The 26,966-nt window shown below is 45.2% G+C and overlaps 2 protein-coding genes across 4 annotated transcripts in view; one reads left to right on the top strand and one right to left on the bottom strand.

Moving 5' to 3' along the window:
- The window catches only part of CUZD1 (CUB and zona pellucida like domains 1), a 69,164-nt gene extending 59,414 nt beyond the window's left edge, over window positions 1-9,750 (top strand). Inside the window, 2 exon segments of the mRNA XM_030204696.1 lie at window positions 4,245-4,513; window positions 9,245-9,750. Coding sequence (XP_030060556.1) covers window positions 4,245-4,513; window positions 9,245-9,414 — 439 coding nt within the window. The 3' untranslated portion in view covers window positions 9,415-9,750.
- Window positions 9,751-11,017: 1,267 nt separating this feature from the next.
- C5H10orf88 (chromosome 5 C10orf88 homolog) overlaps window positions 11,018-26,966 on the bottom strand; it is a 32,676-nt gene continuing 16,727 nt past the window's right edge. Inside the window, exons 4-7 of one of the 3 annotated variants that reach the window (XR_003942077.1) lie at window positions 23,462-23,668; window positions 21,763-22,100; window positions 12,733-13,503; window positions 12,633-12,653 (exon numbers count right to left, since the gene is read on the bottom strand). Coding sequence is in view for 2 of the 3 variants with exons in the window: in XM_030202572.1 (XP_030058432.1) it covers window positions 13,266-13,503; window positions 21,763-22,100; window positions 23,462-23,668 (783 nt within the window). In the remaining variant the exon portion in view is untranslated. Of the gene's footprint in view, window positions 13,504-21,762; window positions 22,101-23,461; window positions 23,669-26,966 lie in introns of all 3 variants that reach the window. The other 2 variants (XM_030202572.1, XM_030202573.1) reach the window with 2 other exon arrangements.

Here is a 26,966-nt window from a genome sequence, read left to right as displayed (position 1 = left end):
GACCTGGAGATGGGAGTAACTAGTGAGGTAATTAAATTTGCTGATGACGCAAAGTTATTCAAAGTCGTTAAATCGCGGGAGGATTGTGAAAAATTACACGAGGACCTTATGAGACTGGGCGTCTAAATGTATGATGACGTTTAATGTGAGCAAGTGCAAAGTGATGCATGTGGGAAAGAGGAACCCGAATTATAGCTACGTCATGTAAGGTTCCACGTTAGGAGTCACGGACCAAGAAAGGGATCTAGGTGTCGTCCTTGATGATACGTTGAAACCTTCTGCTCAGTTTGCTGCTGCGGCTAAGAAAGCAAATAGAATGTTAGGTATTATTAGAAAAGGAATGGAAAACAAAAATGAGGATGTTATAATGCCTTTGTATCGCTCCATGGTGCAACCACACCTCAAATATTGTGTTCAATTCTGGTCGCCGCATCTCAAAAAAGATATAGTGGAATTAGAAAATGTGCAGAGAAGGGCGACGAAAATGATAAAGGGGATGGGACGACTTCCCTATGAGGAAAGGCTAAAGCAGCTAGGGCTCCTCAGCTTGGAGAAAAGGCGGCTGAGGGGAGATATGATAGAGGTCTATAAAATAATGAGTGGAGTTGAACGGGTAGATGTGAAGTGTCTGTTCACGCTTTCCAAAAATACTAGGACTAGGGGGCATGCGATGAAGCTACAATGTAGTAAATTTAAAACGAATCGGAGAAAAGTTTTCTTCACTCAATGTGTAATTAAACTCTGGAATTCATTGCCAGAGAATGTGGTAAAGGCGGTTAGCTTAGCAGAGTTTAAAAAAGGTTTGGACAGCTTCCTAAAGGAAAAGTCCATAGACCGTTATTAAATGGACTTGGGGAAAATCCACTATTTCTGGGATAAGCAATATAGAATGTTTTGTACTTTTTTGGGATCTTGCCAGGTATTTGTGATCTGGATTGGCCACTGTTGGAAACAGGATGCTGGGCTTGATGGACCTTTGGTCTTTCCCAGTATGGCAATGCTTATGTACTTATGAGGTTTCCCTGCTGGAAATAAGAATGCAGTCTAGGAATTCCTCTAGTGAAGGAGGAGCTTAGTGGTCAGTACAGCGGACTTTGGTCCTGGGGAACTGGGTTCAATTCCCACTGCAGCTCCTTCTGATTCTGGGCGCGTCACTTAACTCTCCATCTCCATTGCCCCAGGTACAAATATGGGTCTGTATGTACTATGTAAACTGCTTTGAATGTAGTTGCCAAAAAAACACACAGAAAGGCGGTATATCAAGTCCCATTCCCTTACATTGTCATAGTAACATAGTAGATGACGGCAGAAAAAGACCTGCACGGTCCATCCAGTCTGCCCAACAAGATAACTCATATTTGCTGCTTTTATGTATACCCTACTTTGATTTGTACCTGTGCTCTTCAGGGCACAGACCGTATAAGTCTGCCCAGCACTATCCCCGCCTCCCAAACACCAGCCCCTCCTCCCAACCACCGGCTCTGGTACAGACCGTATAAACGTATAGTAGTGTGGTCCCTCAACTCGCACTCTCTTTTTATTATGGCCAGCAAGAACAGATAGTTGGGAAATTCCCCTGCTAGTAATTTTTTTTGTAAGCAAGAGATAGTTTAATACATTTTAAAATATGAAAAGTAGAAGGGAAAGGGGGCTGGTGGCCAGTGGCATAGCAGGGGCGGAGAGTGGCAGGCAGCGCGCCTCGCGTTTGCCCTGCTAGTAAAGAAGATCTCGCACTGACGTCGTCGCCCTTCCCACATTGAGTCCCACCCCCCCTCTGAGGCAACTTCCTATTACCGCGAGGGCGGGCGGGACTCAGTGTGGGAAGGACGACGACGTCGACGGATCTTCTTTACTAGCAGGGCAGACGCGAGGCGCACTGCCTGCCACTCTCCGGCGCTTCGAAATTTTTTTTAAAAGGCAGGACAGGGTAGGAGCAGCAGGAGAACGGATCTCAGCTGTCGGGTCGGGGGGGGGGGGGACTCAGAGGGGAGGAGATTGGGGAGGGGTGGGGGAGCTCAGAGGGGTGCTTAAAGGGGATTAGGGAGGGTGGGGGAGCTCAGAGAGGGGAAAAGGGGATTGGGGAAGGGTGGGAGAGCTCAGAGGGGTGCTTAAAGGGGATTAGGGAAGGTGGGGAGCTCAGAGAGGGGAGAAGGGGATTGGGGAGGGGTGGGGGAGCTCAGAGGTGTGCTTAAAGGGGATTAGGGAGGGTGGGAGAGCATCAAGGGGGGTGCTTAAAGGGGATTAGGGAGGGTGGGGAGCTCAGATGGGTGCTCAGAGAGGGGAGAAGGGGATTGGGGAGGGTGGGGGTACTCAGAGAGGGGGAGTGCTCAGATGGGAGAAGGGGTCTGAAGCTGGAACTGGGATCTGACAAGGGGGCAGGAGGGAAAATGGGTCCATGCCTGAGGCAGGTGGGAGAATGGGTCTGGGGCTGAAAAGGGGGGATGCAAGGCATGTGGTGGATGAAGGGGGCTGAAACTGTGGGGACTAGGGGCTTTAAAGGGGACAGGGAGAACTGGCTGGGGCTGAAGCTCGGGACTGGTGAGAGAAAAGGGCTGGGGTTGAAACTAGGGGCTGAAAAGAGGACAGGGAGAAGTGGCTGGGGGCTGAAGCTCGGGACTGATGGGAGAAAAGGGCTGGGGACTGGTGGGATAGTGGGGATGAAAAGGGTGGCAGATGGGAGATGTGGGCTGGGGGCTGAAAAGAGGAGGCAGAGAGGGGATAGAAGGGGGGAGCGTGAGGGCAGACCCTGGATGGATGGTAGAGGGAAGGCAGACGGATTGAAGGGGCAGAGAGAAAGGGCAGATGGTGGGTGGAAGGGGAGAGAGAAAGAGGGCAGACTGGGGCAAATGGTGGATGGAAGGGGCAGAGATAGAGGGCAGATGTTGATGGAAGGAGGAGAGATGGCAGACTGGGGCAGATGGTGCATGGAAGGGGCAGATGTGGATGGAAGGGAGAGAGGGCAGACAGTGGATGGAAGGGGGAGAGAGAGAGGGCAGACACTGGATGGCAGAGAGAGAGAGAGCAAAGACAGATGCTGGATAGAAGGAAGACAGTGAAAAGATGAGGAAAGCAGAAACCAGAGACAACGAGCTGTAAATATATATTTTTATTTTTTTGCTTTAGGATAAAGTAGTATTGTAGCTGTGTTAATAAATGTTTATAATAGAACATGTAAATAAGGTAATCTTTTTATTGGACTAATTTTAATACATTTTACTTTCGGAGAACAAAACCCCCTCCTCAGGTCAGGATAGGACACTGTAACAGTACTATACTGAATTGACCTGAGGAAGGAGGTTTTGGCCTCTGAAAACTAAATGTATTAGTTCAATAAAATGATATTATTTGTTTTATTTCTATTTGTTAATTTGTAAAGTGGTGATTGGTATTTGTTAGTTTTTTCAAATTTACATCTGCTGTTTTTATATTTTGCACAGTACTAGAGGACATTTTCTGTTTCTGTGGTATTGCATTGTATGCAGAGTCTGGCATCGGGGGTTCAGTTTAATTTTTGTCTAAATAGAAAGTTTATGATTACTTATTCTATAGTGGATTAGGGTGTATCTGTATTTGTGAAAAAGACATGGCTTTCGGTTGGCATTGACTGTGCAGGATCGACGATCTGTACTAATCTGTCTGTTTTCGTTTTACAATAGGTGAATTGATGTTCTAGTGCTCACTGTAGTGCTTAAGATGCTTTCCTTTTCCTTGTGTGACTCGTACAAATTACTACTTATGGTATGGTAGAATTGCTCTATAGGTCCTGAGTATTTTGTATTCTCGGTATGCCTAGTACTGGATTTCGGGGGGGGGGGGGGTGTTAAAAAATGACCGGCCCCGGGTGTCAACTACCCTAGCTACGCCACTGCTGGTGGCCATGGGGAATATTTTGAAAGAGGGAAGGAAGGGGATCAAGCAGCCTGTATAGGTATTTTTATACATTTTAAGATGGAGAGACAGGAGGGGCAGGGATCTGGAGGTAGCTCAAGGTAAGTTACAGTCAGGTACACTAAATTTGGCTGAGGATTTCCCCAATGAATTTGCATACAATTGAGGCAGTGCATGCAAATAGAGCTCATGCATAGTCATGGAGAAATCCTGACAACTGGACTGGGCTGCAGCCTCGAGGACTGGGGTTGACCATCCCTGATTTACAGGAAGAGTGCAAAGCAGCTGCCTTCCTCCCTCTCCATAGCGCTCTCTTCTATTTTCTGTGTGTCACTGTTCTCTGTTGCTCTCTTTAGGTGTACTAAAGATGACACCTACGTAAGTTACCCACCTGGGAGCCGCTACAGCCGTTTCCACTTCAGTGCCTTCAAGTTCCTGCGTAGCCACCAAACTGTGTACCTGCAGTGTAAAGTCATCATTTGTGACAGCAACGATACGCAATCACGCTGCAACCAGGGCTGCATCTCCCGGCAGAAGAGAGACCTTGGTTCCTACTCTTGGAGGGCCAGTGCCGTGGTGGGGCCAATCCGGCTGAAGACTGATCACAGTGGCATGGAGCCCTCAGGTGAGATCACAGACAAAACTTTCTCTGGGTCCTTGGCAACTGCTTCAGCAGGTGTGAGCACCAAGCATTATTCACTTAAATGCATGTTATTCCATGGGTTTCTGAGTCGCCACAGGGCTCTGCGTGAGCAGCTGCGAGAAGTTCTGACTGAGCTCAAGATTCCTAGCCAGAATACGATGCCACCAAAAGGCTCAGGCTGAAAACAAACCAAACATAGGAAGCTGTGTATAAACCCCATGCCAAATCTAGCTTCCTTTTCATCCCATACGATGCTAAAGAAGGTCCACTGTTAGTAATGAACAAAATAGATTATATTAAATACCAACAAAAACAATAAAAACCATAACTACCGTCAGAGAACCCTTCATCTTAGAAAAGAGATTATCGCTGCTCTTGCTGAATGGTATAGTGGTTATTCACCACTCACTTCCAAAAAGTAGGACAGTACAGTGATTCCCAAACCTGTCCTGGACTTCAGGATATCCACAATGAGTATTCATTTGCATGCACTGCCTCCATTAGGGATATCCTGAAAACCTGACTGACTAGGGCATTCCCAGGATAGGTTTGGGAGCCACTGCTCGGTTTGTAAAACAGACAGAACTCATTCAGTGAGGGCAGAGAACTTTTCAGTCACTGTGTCCAGGGCAAAGGCTCCATGTAATGAAATAGAATTACTATTAAACAAATGAGCCTCAAATGCCCTGAGCCAGCAAAAAGCCTAAAACCTGTACACAAACGCACAGCTCAACTACGGACTTCTAGCACAGGCTCTGACCAGTAGATTGCAAAAACATCAGTGGAAAACAACTCTCAATACTAGAGAGAAAAAACCACTAATGAAAAAAAACTAATACTCTGGGTCATCTGTCAAAAACAATTCAAAAAATGTGATGCTCTTTTAACCGTGTCCCAAAAACATTGTAATATTCAAAAATGATCCACAACGCCATAGAATATCCAAGAGAATCCCTAATAACGTAACTGGCAGTGTTCATGAAACTGTAATCCCACATGATTTTCAAAGCTACTTCCGCAAAAACAAGGGCCCCCTTGTTTCACAATCTGCAATCTGCTTCAAGAGGAGGAGTCGGAACATGGCAGCCAGAAATAGATGATGCCGGCAGCGTGTTTTCTCCAATTAAAGAGGAAAATAACAAAATGCCAATCCCGAGCAGCTTAGAAAAAAGCGTCCCATTCTATTGGTCCATTTAAACCTTTTGGGCTGGTAGATTGAAGACAGAATATCCAACGTTGTTCATATTGTCAAGGGAGTTTAGAAATATCTCCACCTCGTAAATTATTGGGTAAATGATCCAAGATCATACATCTCAAATCTACAAACTGATGGTCCTTCTAGTCATAATGTTGTACCACAGGTGATTGTTATTATGTTTCAAACAGTATTTATTCTCCATCAGTCTTGTTCTTAATTGTCGTTTAGTTTGTCTGATATAAATGAGATCACAAGGACAAACAATAATGTATATGACTCTGCTTGTGTTACAAGTAGTAGCTTGTTTCAACTCAGTATCTTTATTGCCTGAAGGCCACCAAACCTCCTTCCCTTCAATTGATGTCAAAAAAGACATATTGACCACACTTGTAATGGCCAGTGGCTTGAGGAACAGAATTTGCCCATATGTCAGAGTAAGAAAACATTATCTGCAAGGTTTTTGTTTCGTGCATAAGATACCATACATCGGGAATCCTTAAATATGTCATGAACAGCTACCGCTCCCCAATGTTTCTAACCAGCTCGGGATTGGTATTTTGTTTTTAATTTTCCTCTTTGATTGGGGAAAACACACCGGCGTCATCTATTTCTGGCTGCCATGTCCCGGACTCCTCCTCTTGAAGCAGATTGCGGATTGTGAAACAAGGGAGCCCTTGGTTTGCTGGAAGCAGCTTTGAAAATCATGTGGGATTACAGTTTCATGAACACTGCCAGGTAAATATATTAAAGGTTCCCTCTGATATTCTATGGAGTTGTGGATAATATTTTTTTAATGTTACAATTTTGGGGGGACGCGGTTAAAAGAGCATCACTTTTTTTTGTTTTGTTTTTGACAGATGACCAGTGCATTAGCTTTTTTCATTGTTTTTTTTTCCTCTTTAGTTGTTTTCCATTGATGTTTTTGCAACCTACTGGTCAGAGCCTGTGATAGAAGCCAGTAGTTGAGCTGTGTGTTTGTGTACAAGTTTTATGCTTGTTGCCCCGCTCAGGGCAGTTATTCGATTTCATTATGTGGTGCCCTTTTCCTGGTGAACATTTAGGAAAAGCAATCGTTAGTAGTTAGATTAGAAGAGAATAGTTCCCATGATTTTTTTCTTTAAAAGCTGCCACGTTTTATTTAATTTGAAAGCAGAAGGAAGCCCGTGCAAGCCTCTAAGCACTGGTAAGGAGAGATGAGCATATGCAAGTCCGAGCAAACCCAAAAGAGAAAGCACACATTGGTGTCTGTTTTCTGCCCTTAAATATAAGCTTTACAGATGAAAATTTTTTTTTAAGCTTATATTTAAAGGTGCAGACCGATGCCGATGTGTGCTTGCTTCCGAGTTTGTGTGGCCGCCTGTGTACATAAGCTGTGCTATCACAAAACTCTTGTGCGGCTGCACCAGGCTTGTTCCTCACCCTTGCTTTCAGGCAAACAGCACGTATATCCATTTGCCTCTTTTTACAGTTGAGCATTGGGGAGCTATTTTTCAGTGCTACTCCTGTATTAATCAGGTACTGTTCCAGATAGCACTGAGTTCTGAGCATTGGGCCACAAATTATCTCTAAAAAGGCGCTCGACAACTGCACTGGCAGGAAGTAAAGCATCAGTCCGATAAACATTTCCTTCAAATCAGGGCAGGCTCCAAGACTGGTTCTACAGGTATTGATCTAGGGAATATCTGTCGTGAAATGCTTGACTTCCTTTTAGCAAAGAATACTTTAATATCACCATTATCTTCTGCAATAGAAGTGGTGCAGTCTAATTCATCACTTCATCCTCATTATCTTCATGAGGTCCAATTACAGAGAAGGCTTTCACAAAGTTACAGTCCTTGACTGTTGTTGTTCTAATAATTGTTTTGTCTGATGGCAGACTCCGTATGAATGTCTTCAATAACTGATGTCAGAATGTCAAATGTGTGTAAACCCTTCAATCTTCTAAAGGCCAGACAAGGCAACTTCCTCTCTAAAAACTGTATCAATCCAGTGGATGTAAAATTTTCTATGGGATGACCAGCAGTCTATTGTGGTAGAGACACTTGTCTGTTCACCAAGAACTGCTACCAGTTTCAGATTAATCTCCATTTTTAATTGGCCCAAGTCCTCACTGTTGTTTGTTGAACTGGTTATCAGTCGCAACCAAACACAGGCAATTCTGTTCTCATCTTAAATTTTGCTGTTCAGAGAATACAACACATGAGATGATCCACTGTTAGTGTATCGAGGTTTGCAAAACAAAATCCTGTTCCAATTTTTGCTGTTTCAGTTGGTTTACCAAGGCATCATCATTTACAAGCATCAAATGTCACAAAGGTAGTAAAAATTGGTGAGATTATTACTTCAGTAAAGTAAAAAATGTTTCCTATACTAAGTGACAAACCTTTTACTTAAGTGCTGTAACTAGTTTATTTTGCCAAATTTAGTATACCTTTTGCATAAAAATTATGCATCAAGTTGGTTTACAATATATAATACCTGCCTATAAACAAACAAAAACCCCAACCCAAAACAAAGATTTAACAAGAAACAAAAAGGAATGTAAAATAGCACAATAATCTTTAACCAGTATACAATATATAAATGTTACTTAGTACATAAGTACTGCCACGCTAAGACCAAAGGTCCATCAAGCCCAGCAATCCGTCTCCGACAGCAGCCAATCCAGGCCCCAAGAGAACCTGGCAAAACCCCCAAAATGTAATACCGATCAATGGACTTTTCCTTCAGGAATCTGTCCAGACCCCCTTTAAACTCAGCAAGGCCAGCTGCCGTCACTACCTTCTCCGGCAATGAGTTCCAGAGTCTAACTACGTGCTGACTAAAGAAAACCTTTCTCCAATTTGTTTTAAACCTATCACATTCTAATTTCATCGTGTCCCCTGGTTCTATTATTGTTACTATATAATGCTGATCACTCCATCCCCCTTGCAGCTATCACTCCTTTCTCTACCTAAGACAGTATCACTCCCTCTCCTGCAGCTGTTACCCTCTAGTTTCCTACCCCCCCCCCCCCCGAAAGTATCACTCTCTCACTCCCTCCTTTCCTACCCAACCCAAAGTATCACACTCTCCTTCCCTACCCTCCACAGAAATCACTCCCTTCTTCCTACCCCAACAGTATCTCCTGTTCCTGCAGCAGCCACTCCCTCATTTACTACGCCCCAAAGTATCATACGCTCCTGAGCAGCAGTCACTCCCTCCTTCTAGTTTTCACACTAGTTCTCAATATCCTCCTCTCTCCCTTCCTAATATTCACCCCATCCCTATATCCTCCCCCCTCTTCACCAAGTTGTTAGTTCCTGTACCACCTCCCACACATGCCCCAGGGACCAGAACTTCTGTGCTCTGCACCATGACGCACACACTCAGCTGCACGAGGAACTGCTGGATGTAACTACAGGATCTGGTTAGCTCTAGGGGGAACTGAAGGCTGCATTGGCTGAGGAAGAGATGTCATATTTGCTCTTTTCTTTTAATATTTGTTTTTTTCTTGCCTTCTCCCCTATACACAGACTCCTTTGGTCATACTGGAGAAGAAAGCTCTCAGGGTAGCAGCTGGTATCTACTCTCAGGAATCATGGCAGCAATGAATGCAATGACACTGGCTGTGGTGCTGCTGGTATTGAGGTATTACAGGAATCGGAACTCAGGCTACCGGTACCAGAAACTGCCCAGCAACTGAAGACCCCAGCGTTATCATCCATGCAGTATGAGCACCCTGGTTCTGTACCAATAAATACATTGCACCTGTGAAATCTTTGTTTGCAGAGGGACAGGTCCATAGATATACCTGTAACTGCCAAAGAGCACCAGTTCACATCATGAGACAAGCAGGTACCACTCAATACACAATCCGAGTCATCTGCAACTGCTCAGTACAGAGGTAGCTTTCCATCACACTCTTTTTGTTTCCCTTCTCTAAACCTTTTGTTTTTCTGCTACATGGATCTTTTGTTTGAGATGTGGCACAGTACTCAAGAGGTTGTCACAGCATGCATCAATAAAGGGGTTATAATAATCTATTTGTTTTTTTTAATTCTTTCTGACCCAACCAAATGTTGAGGGGAAAAAAAAAAAAACTAAAAACTTTGTATAAGGAGTCCAGACCATCTGTCTGGGGACAAAATTATTCTCCAAAAAGTTAAGAATGGGACAAAATGTAGCACTGGGGAAAAAGCTACAGAGTTCAAAAATGAGCCACAAATGAAACAAGGGGTTGCAGAGAAGCCCCCTCTCTACAGTTTTCTTGCTACCTATAGCGATAGTAATGAGTCAATAGATACTAGCTGTTATGTGTACTGCCTCCTAGTGTTGAAGAAGCTCAGCAATATCTACTGCAGTGGGCACAAGCACCCCGTGTTTAAACTAGAAAATCCTTCCTTTGGAATCTGTTAAATATATTATCACACTCTGTTTCATTGTATTGTTCTTCCAAACCAAAGGAATGCTTGGAAACTGTTCCATTCAAAACCATCCCTCCCCTCTCACCGCTAGTGCAGAAGCATACACAAGGGGGTCTGAGGCATGATCTTCCCACTTTTTTGTTTACCATCAAGGTAGACTGAAGTGAGGATTCAAAATATTGACTATCCATGATGCCAAAGATACTTTCCCTGGGGGGATGATTCCTAATACTGAGCAAATTCTCACAACCAGTGGAGGAATAGCTAATGGTAAGAGCCCAGGGCAAAAGCAGGATAACTAGGGTTCAAATCCCACTGATGGCTCCTTGTGATCTGGTACAAACCTAGATTATAAGCCCTATAGAAACAGGGAAATATCTACTGTACCTGAATTCAACTGGCCTTGAACTACTACTAAAAATGTGCAAGCTAAATCCAAATCTTTCTACCCATCCAACCCATTTGTGGCCCTTGATTAGTGAAAGAGAATACCACTGCCCAATATGCATCACCTTGCATCTATACACTTTAAATGTCACTTGTCATTTAGAAGACCAGTCCCACGGTCCTCACAGTCTGCCTGTGTTAACCTGTGTGAATGGCAGGATTTGCTCACCTCCTTCATTGCTTCATTTACCAAATCCTTAGTAAAAACATTAAACGTTGGTCTCAGGAGAGATTCCTGGAGGATACCACACACAATTTCCCTTTCTCTGTTGGGAACACCAGCTGAACAGTAATGTATCATATGTAAATACAGAATGCTGTTGGCCTGTACAAAGACCCAGCAGAGAAGTAAGATGCAGAAAGTCTGGCACCCTACTCAAACCCCATCACTATACACAATGTGGACATTAGAGGAAGAAAGATTTTAATCTTTCATCAATTAACAGAAGCTCAAAAATGAGTTAATACATAAAATATGAAAAAAAAACATACAAGTAACCAGTATTGATCGTCATCACAAAATGCTGTTTGTCATATGTTTTCAAAAACAATGAAACTGAATAACAGTGTGGGAGTGGGCCTTGGCTTTTTACATACATAGCGAGGTAGCCAAGAACTGCATAGGATGACAGATACCGAGACAGGAACTGTGTAAGGATTTCTGATATATGTTAGAGATTATACATTTTCAGAGGCTGGGACAGGAGACCATGACTTTATTTGCATATCTGGTTGGCCCTGGCCAGTGGCAGCTGAATTTATTTAACCATCACACAAACTACAACAGTAGCTTAAAATTACTTTCAATCACATAAGGGAGCCATGCGGTACAACTGGCTCAGTGCACACCTTCTACTGGAAAATTAACAAGAAAAAAAAATACCGAAGTATGGCAATGAGCATGCAAATTACTGGCACGAATGCACAGCTCATTGCAAAATGTCCCACTTCCCGACAATGCCTGAGCACTGATCTGCTCAAGCACTGACAAAGAGAGGACATTAAAAAAAAGTCACCTGCAATCTGATCAGCCTCAATCTCCCTTCCCCGTAATCTGACTTGACCTAACCCCCTGCCCCACCAGATAGTAAAATAAATTTCCTGGTGTCACCCCTCCCCCCTTACATTTATCTGTCTGAAAAATCAAAACCCCTGTTGTCTAGCGGCACTCACCCCTCCCCACTTACAAAAGTACCTGGTGTCTCCGTACCTTGATTGAGAAAGGAGCAGTGCCCGACCTTACCTAATGAATCCTAAGATGCACTGGGCAGGTCGGTCTGCTATACAAGGGAATTTTTCCAACTATTGTGGTGTGGGATGTGCGTACCAAAGAAGGGAAAACTTCTCTTACATGGCAGACCGACTCCACTTGGGGGATCAACACTGTCATTTTCAAAGACAAGAGACATGTCTGAGTGGATATTGTTCCTACTTCATCAAAGTACTGGGGACTAGGGGAGGGGTGCCAAAAGACACCAGAAAATTGTTTCAAAGTCACGGGGTCAGGTTGGCCGAGGGAGGGGGGTGTATTTTTTTTTTAATTTTACAATCAGTGGGATGGAGGGCCATGTGGTGCTGGGGCACTAGACACCACAAAACTTATTTTAATATCTAGTGGGGAAGGGACAGGGAGAGAGATTGGGGCCAATGCAGACTATTGAGACATTAAAAAAAAAAAGTCACCAATCACTGTCAGGCACTGGAAAGGGGACACGAGTTGTGGAATCGTGGCAGTAATGTACATGGCTCATTGTTTGCTGCACACTGCAGTATTTTTTTCTTGCTAATGTTGAGATAGAAGCTACGTGCTGAGCAGTCTCTACTGCATGGCTTTCTGAACCGGACCCATACATTGGCCATCAACAAATACATAAACTGTTCATTAACCACATGCTGCAGCCCACAGTAGCTTTCCCAATGGCTCCAAGGCTCGTTAGAAAAGGAAGAGATGGTAGAAAACTAAAAAAGCACCTATTAGATTCTATGTGAGTCACTGAATATTTTTTCATATTCCACTTTATGATCCATCTTTTTAAGCAACTTTCATCTTCCAGCAGTGGGAAGCTCTTCCCTAGCCACTACTCACCCCCCCCCCCCCCTCTCCAGTCAATACCGACACACAAAATGGGAAGCTCCACCCCAGCCACTACTCACCCACAACCAGCAACGAGAAGTTCCTCCCCAGCCACTATTAACCCACAAGCAAGCAGTGGGAAGCACCTCCCCAGCCACTACTTACACACAAAATGAGAAGCTCCATTGCAGCCAATACTCACACACAACCAACAGTGGGAAGAAGCTCCTCCTCAGCCACTATTCACACACTGCTCACAGTAACAGCAAGGCCCACCTTTCCTTTCTAAACACAGGCACAAAAGTGCTGATATAGTTAGGACTTTGACTGCCCCAAGCCTTCGAGAAACAAGTATTTAGGACACGCATTTGTCTTTCCCAGGTCCAGGAAGCTCACTGAGCTGATACTTTTACACAGCCAATCTGTTTCCTCCCTACAACAAAGTTATTGCTTGTGACTTCGCCTGTTAAGATCACCCTGCTCTATATGCAGTCCTAGAGGTTAGAGTTAATTTTGCCTGCTGAGTCTAACGCTTAGGCTACGTTTTCACGAAACCTTTGTCTGTGTCCACTGGGTGGGAGTGTGCAGTATTTCTAGTTACAGGATGATTTAAGAGTTTAGGAAGTTTGCCTCATTCCTTGAGAGTCCTTCCAGATTATCCTTTTCCTGAGGCATGCTGCTGGAGTGCAAATTCTGTAATAAACTAGTTAGCAGCGCGAACTGAGCATCCAGATGCTCCCCGAGTCTGTCCATACGGTCATCAATATGTGTGAGCAACTTCTTCTCCACCTGCTCCATGCTCCTGGAAATGATGCTCTCCAGATAGGTGCAGACAGGCTGCTCGTTCCTGGAAGGAGAAAGATGTACACTGAAGTAAGGGCAGTCTGATTTCCCCAAAATAACTGCACTGTGGGCCACACATTCCCAAAGTAAGAGAGGAGGATTCTCCTGCTCTAATTAACATTTAACACATGACCCAAACAGACCTGAGCCCTGCATAATTGTCATCACACTGCAGCACAATGAGGACATTCTGGAAATGTGCCAGCCATAAAGCTGTATAATTGCTCACACATCATTTACAGTACTCAATAAGGTCTGTGCGTGTGTCCACCCATGTCTACGCCTACCTGTCCAAATGCTCAGTAAGATATGCACGCACTGGCACAATTAGTCTAAGCATTTCCATGTGTAATCAGTCCCTTTAATGAGGGACTGTACTGCATTTATAAGGTGAAATATTAGCCGGAACATACCTTGACCATGGCAAGTAGGAGAACCAGCCCCACAATACCCATCATGGTACTAGTTTGGATCCACTCTCCCAGAACCCAGGAGAACATCAAAAGTTCTCTACACACATCTGGCTTGAACCTGGCTCTTCCCCCTCAGTCTCTCTACCCAATGGCAAAGGAGTACCTGATTTGCTCTCTCTCATTCCTTACTGAACTCAAAACACTTGCTTCAGTACCACTCAAACCAAAAGTCCATTTCCACTGTGAGGAAAGTGAAGATACTTACCTGTAGCAGGTATTCTCAGAGGACAGAAGGCTTCTTATTCTCACAAGTGGGTAGACGCCAGTCCGCGTCGCCCAGCTCAGCAAACATGCCAAAGAAAAATCCAGAGCTTTTTGGAGCACGAGCCACACTACAGCGCGCGTGTGCGAGTGCCTTTCCGCTCGCCTAGATTAATACAAAAGGCAGTAGTGAGATGTGAATGTGTGGACTGAAAATCATGTCACAGCCTTGCAAGTCTCTTCAATGGAGGCTGACCTCAAGTGGGCTACCAATGCAGCCATGGCTCTAACATTATGAGCCGTGACATGACCCTCCAAAGTCAGCCCAGTCTGGGCATAAGCGAAGCAAATGCAATCTGCTAGCCAACTGGATATAGTGCATTTCCTGATGGCGACCCCCATCCTGTTGGGATCAACAGAAACTAACAGTTGGGCGGACTGTCTGAAGGGCTTCATCCGCTCCATGTAAAAGGCCAACGTTCTCTTGCAGTCCAAGGTGTGCAAGCTGCTTTTGCCAGGATGGGCATGAGGTCGAGGAAAGAATGTTGTCAAGACAATTGACTGGTTCAGATGGAACTCTGACACCACCTTCGGCAGGAACAGGGTGCGTGTGGAGGACTACTCTGTTGTGATGAAACTTAGTATAAGGTGTATCCACTACTAAGGCTTGAAGCTCACTAACCCTACAAGCTAAAGTAACAGCCACTAAGAAAAGGACCATTCAGGTCAAATACTTCAGATGGCAAGAATTCAGTGGCTCAAAAGAAACTTTCATCAGCTGGGCGAGAACGACATTGAGATCTGACAGGGGGCTTTGACAAAAGTAACCCTCTCATGAAGTGAAAAACTAAAGGCTGTCCAAAGATAGGCTTACCATCTACACATTGATGATAAGCACTAATTGTACTAAGGTGAACCCTTACGGAGTTGGTCTTGAGACCAGACTCTGATTAAGGGTAGAAGGTATTCAAGCAGGGTCTGTGTAGGACAAGAAAGGGGATCTATTGCCTTGCTGTCACACCAGATGGCAAACCTCCTCCATTTAAAAGAATATCTTTCCTGGAAGCCAGCAAGACCAGGGAAACACCCTCCAAAAGACCCAAGGAAGCAAATTTTAGGCTCTCTGTGAGAGACAGATACTAGAGGTTGGGATGAAGAAGCGACCCTTCGTTATGTGTGATGAGGGTCGGAAAACACGCCAATCTTCACGGTTCTTCGGAGGACAATTCCACAAGAAGAGAGAACCATATGTCGTGGCCAGTAGAGCATGATCAGAATCATGGATCCGCAGTCTTGCGTGAGTTTCAACAAAGTTTTTTCCCACCAGAGGTATTGGAGGATATGCATACAGAAGACCTGCTCCCCAATGTAGAAGGAAGGCATCTGATGCTAGTCTGTCGTAGGCCTGAAACCTAGAACAGAACTGAGGGACCTTGTGGTTGATCTGTGGCAAAAAGATCTACCAAGGGGGTGCCCCACGCTCAGAAGATATTGCGGGCTACGCCCATATTTAGAGACCACTCATGTGGTTGCATTACCCTGCTCAGCCTGTCAGCCAGGTCATTGTTTACGCCTGCCAGATAAGTGGCTTGGAGAAACATGCCGTGTTGGTGAGCCCAATGCCACATCTGGATGGCTTCCTGACACAGAGGGCAAGATCCGGTTCCCCCCTGCTTGTTGGTGTTAATACATTGCAACCCAATTGTCTGTTTGAATTAGAATAATTTGATGGGACAGCCGATCTCTGAAAGCCTTTAGAACATTCCACGTCGCTCGGAGCTCCAGGAGATTGATCTGAAGATTCGTTTCCTGGAGGGGCCAGCCTTCTTGAGTGTGAAGCCCATCTTCATGAGCTCCCCATCCCAGGAGAGATGCATCTGTCGTCAGCACCTTTTGTGGCTGAGGAATTTGAAGTGGAAGTCCCAAGGTCAAAATGGACTGTATTCTCCACTACTGAAGAGAACATACAAGCTCTGGGGACACTTGAATGACATCCCCTAGATTCCCTGTGACTTGGTACCACTGAGAAGTTAGGGTCCATTGAGCAGATCTCATGTGCAGGCATGCCTTGGGTATAACGTACACTGTGGAAGCCATGTGGCCCAACAATCTCAACATCTGCCGAGCTGTGACCTGCTGCGATGTCCGAACCTTGGACGCTAGGGAGACAAGATTGTCCACACATATCTCTGAGAAGTAGGCTCAAACAGTCTTCATGTCGAGCAGGGCTCCTATGAACTCCACTTGTTGAACAGGATGGAGGTGGGATTCGAGGTCGTTTATAACAAACCCGAGTAGATCCAGCACCCGAATAGTCATCCACATGGATTCCCGAGCACCATCCTCCGAGGTGCTCTTCACCAGCCAATCACTGAGATAAGGGAACACGAACTCCCTGTCTGCGTAGCGACGCTGCGACTACCACTAGACACTTGGTGAAGATCCCGTTTGCTGATGTGAGGCCAAAAGGCAACACGCGGTACTGAAAGTGATGTGTTCCCAGTCGAAACTGAAGATCCTTCTAGTGGGCTGGAAGTATCGAGATGTGTGTATATGTATCCTTCACGTCCAGACAGCATAGCCAATCGTTTTCCTGAATCATGGGAAGAAGGGTGCCTAGGAAAACCATCTTTTGCGGACTAGGAATTTATTTAGGGCCTTAGGTCTAGGATGGGACGCATCCCCCCTGTCTTTTTTCTGCACAAGTACCTGGAATAGAATCCCCACCCTTCTTTCCCTTGTGAAACGGGTTCGAACGCAGGAGCCTCAAGAAGGGCGGAGAGTTCCTCTGCAAGTACCTGCTTGTTCCAAGAGCTGAAAGAATGGGCTCTCGGTGAACAATTTAGAGGTTTGGAAAGCAAACTGAGGGTGTATCCAAGTCGGAATATTTGAAGAACCCACCGGTCGGAGGTTGAGAGGTCACCTTTGGTGAAAAAACTTTAACCTGCCCCCAACTGGGAAGTTGTCCGCGACGGACACTTTGACTGCAGCTATACTCTGCTACAGCCAGTCAAAAGCTTGTCCCCTGCTTTTGCTGGGGAGTGGCAGGTGCCTTTTGATGAGAACTAGCGCGCTAGAGCTCAGCCTGAGCAGGCTGGCGAGCCACAGGAGTGTACCTACACCTAGAGTAGTAATAGGGAGCACTCCGCAACTTGCCAAAATACCTCCTGGATGAGGAGGTAGTTGCAGAAGACGCCCGGCGGGAGAGAGAAGATATAGTATCGGTATGCTTCTTGATTTGGTCAGCGTCCTCCTCAACCTTCTCCCCAAAAAGGTTATCCCTCAGTAAGGGGCGTCCACCGACCTCTGCTGAACAGCATGTTCCAGGTCAGAAACACACAGCCATTAGAGTCTGCGCATTGCTATAACTAAGGCAGAGATCCTAGATGCCACGTCAAAAGTGTCATAAGTGCCCCTGGCCAAGAACTTGCGACACGCCTTTTGCTGTTTGACCAACTGTTGAAATGGCTCGGCCTGCTCCGGAGGGAGTGCATCGACCAAATCTGACAGCTGTCGCACCAAGTTCCACAAGTACACGCTTGTGAAAAGCTAGTATGACTGGATACAGGTGATGAGCATAGAGGCCAGATATGTTTCTCCCAAAACAGTCTAGGGTCCTAGCTTCTCTGCCTGGGGAAGCCGAGGCAAAGTCCCTACTACTCGTGGCTCTCTTGAGAGCAAGTCCACCACCATGGAGTCAGGAGGTAAATGAGACCTCACAAAGCCACATTCCCTGTGGATCCAATACTCGGTGTCAATTTTTGAGGGGACACCCAATTCAGTACGAGGACTTCATTGAGTACCTCGTGGACAGGAGCCATCATTGCCTCCTTAGGAAGGAGGTGTTGTGAAGGACCTCAAGCATCTTGGCCCTGGTCTCATCCTCCACTTCTACAGGGAATGGTATGTCCTCAGTCATTTCCCATACAAAAGATGTGAAAGAGGCTCTCAGGTGGAGGGGAGGGCTCAAAAGGAATCACACAGGATTCATCGGAGAAGTACCTGGGATCCTCTTCGGTGTTAGAACCTCTCTAAGGGATGTCCGAGACTGGGCCCACCTCGATGCCGAGGAGCCATGTCCTCAAGAGTGATGTCGAGAAACCGGCTCCCGTCTCGATTCCAGCGAAACGTCTTCCACCGACGTCAAAGGGGTTCTGGCCTGGGTGGCAGTCCACACCGGGGCCGCAAGTGGCGCCGGCACCACGGGCCGAGGGCCAGGTGGGGCCACACAGTGGGAGGTAGGCAGGCGCAAGCACCCCCGACACCGACGAACATTGCTGCATAAGGCCATCCAAAAGCTCAGGGTGCAAGGCCCGGATGCGCTCATTGAGGGCCGCTGTCAGGAAAGACTGTGGGGATGGCTGGGGCGCAGACTGCAGAATCGCCGGGGACAGTGTGGGAGCAGGATCTCGGCTGCTTGGAGACTCATGCATTGGCACCTCCTAGATGGAGTGGGAGCGATCCTCCCGGCGTCAACGCTGGTGCCAAATCCCTCGACACCCCGGAGCTCCCAGCACCAAGTGTCAAAGGAGATCGGTGATGGTGCTTCTTGGCCTTCGCCTGATGCACATCAGCCATGCTCTTCGGTGCCAAAGAGGACAACGTTGAATCCTCCCATTGCCTCAGGGTCGGGTCCCACAATGGACGGTCCTGGTGGCCTGAACAGCAGAAGGCCTCCAGACAGGTGGAGACCCACTCAACGCCTCACTACTCCCAGTGTCTCGAAGCAGCCATCCCTACTGTGACTCCTGATACCGGTACAACAGTCAATGTCAACACTGATGCCTCCGACCTCGATGCTAGAGAACCGGACTGGGCTCCAAACATTCTCTCGTGTTGAGCCTCCCAGGAAACCTGGACCATTTTCTTTATATGAAGACACAGTTGGCAGGGCTATGGTTAGGCCCAAGGCACTGAAGACACCGAGAATGGGTGTCCTTTCCTGAAATGGTTCAGTTGCACCAAGTACAACACTTCCGTTCCAAGACGTATGAGCAGAGACTTGCTGACCTGAACATGTATACCCTGGAGGAAAGGAGGAACAGGGGTGATATGATACAAACGTTCAAATACTTGAAAGGTATTAATCCGCAAAAAAATCTTTTCCGGAGATGGGAAGGCGGTAGAACGAGAGGACATGAAATGAGATTGAAGGGGGGCAGACTCAAAAAAGATGTCAGGAAGTATTTGTTCACGGAGAGGGTGGTGGATGCTTGGAATGCCCTCCCGCGGGAGGTGGTGGAGATGAAAACGGTAACAGAATTCAAACATGCGTGGGATGTTCATAAAGGAATCCTGTGCAGCAGGAATGGATCCTCAGAAGCTTAGCCGAAATTGGGTGGCGGAGCAGGTGGGGGAAGAGAGGTTGGAGGTTGGGAGGCGAGGATAGTGGAGGGCAGACCTGAAAATAGCCCATGTCGAAAAAGAAAGGAAACTTAGATGCGGGGTAAAACTAAGAAGATAAAGGGTTTTATTGTTTTTTGGGTTGTTTTTTTTTTTTTAAAGAGGCAAACAAAACATAAAAAAAAAAAAAAAGCAAAGCAGGTAAGAAACTGCCGAAAAGCACTCAAAAATCATTCTAACCGGGCGTGTGAGGAGAAAACAGAAAACAAGCAGTTTCTCATACGAAAAAAACGAAACCAAGCCGGCGCGTTCACATGGCAGGTAGAAAGGCACTTGCACATGCATGCTGGAGCGCGGCTCATGCTCCAAAAAGCTCTGGATTTTTCATTGGCATTTTTGCCAAGCCGAGCGACGCAGGATGGCGTCTACCCACTTATGAGTATAAGCAAGCCTGCTTGTCCTCGGAGAACTAGATGATCGCCACTATTATTTCGCCAGGTTCTGTTTTCAAATACTCAAAACAAAAAAAACAAAAAAAAAGGGTAGTGTGAAGTTTTCTTTATTACTTTGGTGTATATGAACTTCTCAACAAAAAAGCAACTTAACTATAGGAGAAAAGCCTCAGAACACCCAGGTTTATAAAAATAGCCTGTTCCCACAGAATAATCACAGGTACAAAAACCTCCAAGAAAACATTTGCCAATTAATATCCATAATATTTCAAAAACTCCAGTCATTCTTTTTAACAAATTCATCAACTATGTATTTACAGTACAAATCCTTTCATGCAGATGCCAGGGGAAAACCCACTGTACTGTCCTGGCTCATCTCACCACCAGCCCCGTTCTGTGCACTCAATAGTTCAGGATGCTCCCATCAGGCAAGAAAAGAGCCCAAAATGCTGGCTTTTGTTTGGTATTCAAAACTATCATTTTCAAGACATTAAATTCTTAGGATACAGTTAATCAAATTCCTCTTGGTCACGCTCTCGCAATCTCTAAAAAAAAATAGCTTAGTTTAAAATTAAATACTCCTCTAAAATCATATCCAGACTCAGAATCTAATGTTGAATTCTTCATGTTATGGTTTATGGCTATAGCTTAATATAACGCCAATCGTGGGAGCAGAGCAAAGTGGTTTAAAAAAAAAAAAAATTTCAACTATGCAGAAAATATTTTTTAAAGCTCTGCCCTCCACACTGAAGACCAATTCTCAAATGAAGCTTGTAGTTTTGCAACTTTCCTGACTTGCCAGTAACAACTGGACCAAAGAAACAGATTTCCTATGATTTCTGGCTATTACTCAAAGGAAATTCCACATCTCAGGTTATCTCAAGCAGTGGCGTAGCCAAGGGTGGGCTTGGGCTTTGGGCTCAGGCCCACCCAGTAGCAGCACACCTATGATGTGGTTTGGCAGGGAGGGGGGAGAAAAGGAGGGACCTGGCGCCACCAGGTTTGCACTTGCTCAAGAAGAGCCCTCAACCCCAGGCACTCAACAAAACCTAAGAATTAGGCTTGGAGGCCTAGCCAGAGCTGCTGCTGTGTGTGACCACCACCTGCTGAGATAGAGAACATACTGGGGAGTTTCCGGCAGCACATGACCACATATAGGGAGGCAAAAGGATTGCTCTCTATCTCCACCTGCTGGTAGATGGACACAACCAGTCTATGGATTGATCAGCATGATGATATGGAACAGACCTTCATCTGCAGTGAGCAACGACTGATACATACTACATGCTCATGCTGGCCCCACAGCCTTTCCTCTGATGTATTCCTGCCTATGCGGAAACAGGAAGTTGCATCAGAGGGAAGGCTGTGGGGCCAGCATGAGCAGTGTATATTAGTTGCTGCTCACTGCCAGTGAAAATCTGATATTTAAAAGGTATGCAGGGGAGGGGGGGGGGGGATGTTTGAGAGACAATATGGCATGCAGGTGAGAGAGGGAGAGACCAAATCACTTGTGGGACAAGGCGGAGTTCTTCTGCCCACCCACCTTGGACCCAGGCCCACCCAAAATTGGGTGTCTGGCTACGCCCCTGATCCCAAGCATTTCAGGAACTCACCTAAACACTATAGGTTTCACAATAATCAAACAAGTCAAGGAACTGAAATCCCCATCACCTACAGAGTTTGTGAATATTCTTGAGGGTCACTAAAGTCTCTCCCCACACAAGAAATCGGCTGAGATGTGCATTCAGATTAAACCTATTTCCAAACCCAGAAGAGGGCAGTAAGGACACTCACCCAGCATTTATCGTGTGCTCCTCACTCTTCCCAGTTTCAGGATTATGTTGAGTGTTTCCCTCTTCTATATGCATACGATTAACTTGGCCACAGAGACTCTGCAGTAAAGGAAGGTCTGTCTCACTGGATTGCTTTTCCAGAGTATGAGGAGTCCGAGACCCTCCCTTTCCAGGGAGATCAGTGCTGCTGTCAGAGCCTGCGGGGACAGCCACAGGAGCTACAGGCTGCTGCAGGAGTTGGACACAGTCAGTCATGAAGTTTGATCTTTGCGTGGGATGCTCCCCTCTCCATGCACACCCTAGTCCCTGCAGCTGGAACCCAAAAGGAAAGGGATTTTGCTGGAAAAAAGAATAAGAGCTCTGTCACTCTATACACATCAGAGTAAAAAGATAAACCGTGTATATTTCAGGGATTCACTACCTGAAACACTCTCAGGAACCACAGCATCAAGACAGTGTATCAAGCAGACTGGACACACACAGAGGAAAAGCAGAGATTTCATTAACACCTCATTCCTGATAAAACACTAAGTTCAAGGGAGCAGAATCCTACTACTTATTTCTATAGCGCTACTAGACGTACGCAGCGCTGTACACTTGAACATGAAGAGACAGTCCCTGCTCCACAGAGCTTACAATCTAATTAGGACAGACAAACAAGAGATAAGGGAATATTAAAGTGAGGATGATAAAATAAGGGTTCTGAAAAAAGTGAATAAGGGTTAGGAGTTAAAAGCAGCATCAAAAAGGTGGGCTTTCAGCTTAGATTTGAAGACGGCCAGAGATGGAGCTTGACGTACCGGCTCAGGAAGTCTATTCCAGGCATATGGTGCAGCAAGATAAAAGGAACGGAGTTAGCAGTGGAGGAGAAGGGTGCAGATAAGAGAGATTTACCCAGGGGAGGAATGTAGGGAGAGATGAGAGTGGAGAGGTACTGAGGAGCTGCAGAGTGAATGCACTTATAGGTCAATAAGAGGAGTTTGAACTGTATGCGGAAACGGATAGGAAGCCAGTGAAGTGACTTGAGGAGAGGGCTAATATGAGCATAACATGAGCTAATATGGGATAGTGCTGGGCAGACTTATACGGTCTGTGCCCTGAAAAAGACAGGCACAAATCAAGGTAAGGTATACACAAAATGTGGCACATATGAGTTATCTTGTTGGGCAGACTGCATGGACCGTGCAGGTCTTTTCTGCCGTCATCTACTATGTTTACTATAACGACACTGGCGGAATATTAGTCGTGCAGCAGAATTTTGAACAGATTGACGAGGAGAGAGATGGCTAAGTGGGAGACCTGTGAGAAGCAAGTTGCAATAGTCTAAGCAAGAGGTGATAAGAGTGTGGATGAGGGGTCTGGTAGTGTGCTCAGAAAGGAAAGGGCGAATTTTGGTGATATTATAGAGAAAGAATCCACACTCACACAGTCAAATGCACTCAACCAGGAGGAGCGTGGCATGCTGTTGGGTCTGAATGCAGTGACCCAGATTCTGTCCCTGACCTGCACTGGATAAGCATTAGTTGGAAACTGAAGCAATCGTATCACTATCCAACGTTATACCATGTAAAATGAGTTTATCTTGTTGGGCAGACTGGATGGACCGTGCAGGTCTTTTTCTGCCGTCATCTACTATGTTACTATGTATATGTTACTGATATTCTCCTCTCTCAGACTAGAATCAGGAGCATATGACTTACCTGCTGCTGGTGCTGGACCATGCTCAGGAGCTGCTGAGCGCCAGGAGATAATTTGCATCCCATGCAGTCCATCATAGTTTGCACCTGTTCCAAGTCAATCCTGGCTCCCAGTGGAGGAAAGCTCTTTGGATGCTGCACAGTGCTGACAGTCAGCTGCACTTTTATCTCACTTAGAAAAATTCTCTCTTTTCCCCCAAGTGACAGCAGCTATCACGAAAAGAGAAATAGCAAACACTACATCAGCTTTCCAGGGATAAGCAGATCAGACATTGGTTTTATTCTTTAATGGAGTTCACCACAGCAACAAGTAGGGACACAGTGTGGGTTTAGGTTAATTTCTTGATTATCTGCTAAAGGTTCAATAAAACATCAAAATGGTGTACAAAAATAGGTGAAAAACTTCCACAGCTAATTATAAATCCCCTTTATTAATTACAAAGCAGATCTGCTTGCGAGAAGGTCTCTGCAAAGTTCAGAGACAGTTCTGTGCCCCACCCTAATGGTTAGAGCCTAATATAGAGACCATTTTATCCACATGCATGATACACACTATACGACAAGAAAAAAGAAAAGGGATTGTAGCTTTGGCTAAAAAGAAATCCCTCCACTACAAAACTTTCTTTCTTTTTTTTTTTTAAGTAATGCATTCAGTAAAAGAATACCTTAGCCTATAAACATGGATACTCATTTACCCAAGCCTCATTACCTGCTAATTTCCTTTCCTTGAATCTGGTTAAACCAGTTCAGGTGTGTGGGTTATGCCTCTCTGCCATCAGATTATGATTTTAACTTTCACTGTGCTCTTGAACTATAAAAGGGTGGTGCAGCGGGATCTCTCCCAGTATACCCACGTCAAAGTTAGGGACCTTATAGAGCAGTCTAATTTAGATACGCTGTGTCTGTGAGACCTGGCTATAGGAACCAGAATTAGCTTATCTGTCTCAGGCGGACCCTTTGGGGTATACCTTTCTACACAGTACTAGACTGGATAAGAAGAGAGGAGGGTTGGGTGTTCTCTATCATTCCGCACAGTATTATCTTGGTCTCCTTGGCTCAATCAACTTTCCTAGAGTTTCATGTTGCCTCATCCTCCCACAGATATACTTTTCGTATATCTCCCTCCCCCCCCCCACCCCTGTTTCCTCTCACTTATTTCTATTCTTACAAAGTCTGGTTAGTAACCATTCTGCACCCCAATCAAACAGGGTTTAGAAAGGGTCACAGTACAAAAAACAGCACAACTTGGGATTACTACCTTCCTTCATCAACATTTTACTCAGGATAAGACTGTAGCTTTTATTTCTTTAGACCTTTTCTCTGCCTTTGCTACCATTGATCACACTTTGCTTCTTCAACATTTAGAGGAAATTGGTATTGCGAATACTGTACCGGCCTGGTTTACCTTATCGTATGCCCCCTAGCCCTAGTATTTTTGGAAAGTGTAAACAGACGCTTCAAATCTACCCTTTCCATTCCACTCATTATTTTATAGACCTCTATGATATCTCCCCTCAGCCGCCTTTTCTCCAAGCTGAAGAGCCCTAGCCACTTTAGCCTTTCCTCATAGGGAAGTCATCCCATCCCCTTTATCATTTTCGTCGCCCTTCTCTGTACCTTTTCTAATTCCACTATATCTTTTTTGAGATGTGGCGACCAGAATTGAATACAATAGTCGAGGTGCGGTCACACAATGGAGTGATACAAAGGCATTATAACATCCTCATTTTTGTTTTCCATTCCTTTCCTAATAATACCTAACATTCTGTTTGCTTTCTTAGCCGCAGCAGCACACTGAGCAGAAGGTTTCAACATATCAATGACGACACCTAGATCCCTTTCTTGGTCTGTAACTCCTAATCTGGAACCTTGCATGACATAGCTATAATTCGGGTTCCTCTTTCCCACATGCATCACTTTGCACTTGCTCACATTAAACGTTATCTGCCATTCAGACGCCCAGTCTCCTAAGGCCCTCTTGTAATTTTTCACAATCCTCCCGCGATTTAACGACTTTGAATAACTTTGTGTCATCAGCTAATTTAATTACTTCACTAGTTACTCCAATCTCTAGGTCATTTATAAATATGTTAAAAAGCAGCGGTCCCAGCACAGACCCCTGGGGTACCCCACTAACTACCCTTCTCCATTAAGAATACTTACCATTTAACCCTACTCTCTGTTTTCTACCTTTTAACCAGTTTTTAATCCACAATAGAACACTACCTCCTATCCCGTGACTCTCCAATTTCCTCTGCAGTCTTTCATGAGGTACTTTGTCAAACGCCTTTTCGAAATCCAGATACAGAATATCAACTGGCTCACCTTTATCCACATGTTTGTTCACCCCTTCAAAGAATGTAGTAGATTGGTGAGGTAAGATTTCCCTTCACTAAATCCATGTTGACTTTGTCTCATTAATCCATGGTTTCTAAGGTACTCAATTCAGGTATCCTGTGTTATCTTTTGAGCCTCCTAGTCCCGTACACCCCTACAAGAACACTTAGGTCTTCCTCACAGAACCAACTGGAGGTCCCCTCGTTTTGGTTAGTCACACCTGCTTACTTGCAAACTAAATTATTTCATGGTTCCTTTTTATGGAATACATTACCATTCTGCTAAGTCCAGAAGGGTGTTTGCATTGGCCATCCCGCATCTGCAAACACTTTTTTTCTCTTTTTCTTGTCTTTCGCTTTTGTATTCTATTATAAATGCTGTTCTTTTCATTTCTGTTGATTGTTTTAATATTTTATTTTTGTTACATTTGTACCCCGCACTTTCCCACTCATGGCAGGCTCAATGCGGCTTACATGGAGCAATGGAGGGTTAAGTGACTTGCCCAGAGTCACAAGGAGCTGCCTGTGCCGGGAATCAAACTCACTTCCTCAGTTCCCCAGGACCAAAGTCCACCACCCTAACCACTAGGCCACTCCTCCACTCTATTTTAATATTGTTAACCATCCAGATTGTTATATGAGTGATATATCAAATTTTAAATAAACTTGGAAAGTGACCTAATATGAATATTAAGAACTCAAGAACCAAAAAACAATATTAGTACATAAAAAAAGGAAGGAAAGGGCACGCCTCTAAGACAATTCTTTCTTCTTCAGCTAGGCGCAGCAACCTACCACACCGACTAGAAACCTCTGCAACTATAGTGCTCCTGGGTATGAAATGAACTGGTCTGGTAGGATTCAAAGAGAGGAATTTAGCAGATAAGCCCAAATATCACCTTCTCTATCACCCAACCAGAGCAGTCCATACAAGTACTATTAACTGGTAAGGGAAGAAATCCAGGCTGACCAGAGAATTCCAACACCAAAGGATAAATCCTACCAAAACAGATCCAATCAATAGTGCCTCAGAAAGGAATGTAGAAAGATCCAAGTAGCAGCCTTACAGATGTCTTCTGGAAAAGCTGAGCCGTGCTCTGCCTACAAAGTGGCTTACGCCTGGGTCAAATGTACCCACTGAAACTGGCCCCACAAGATACAAGCAGAACTGA

The sequence above is a fragment of the Microcaecilia unicolor genome, chromosome 5 (genome assembly GCF_901765095.1).
Source record: "Microcaecilia unicolor chromosome 5, aMicUni1.1, whole genome shotgun sequence".
In the NCBI taxonomy this organism is placed as follows: Eukaryota; Metazoa; Chordata; class Amphibia; order Gymnophiona; family Siphonopidae; genus Microcaecilia; species Microcaecilia unicolor.
The sequence above is the reverse complement of the archived record's forward strand: the minus strand, read 5'-3'. Positions and strand labels throughout refer to the sequence as shown.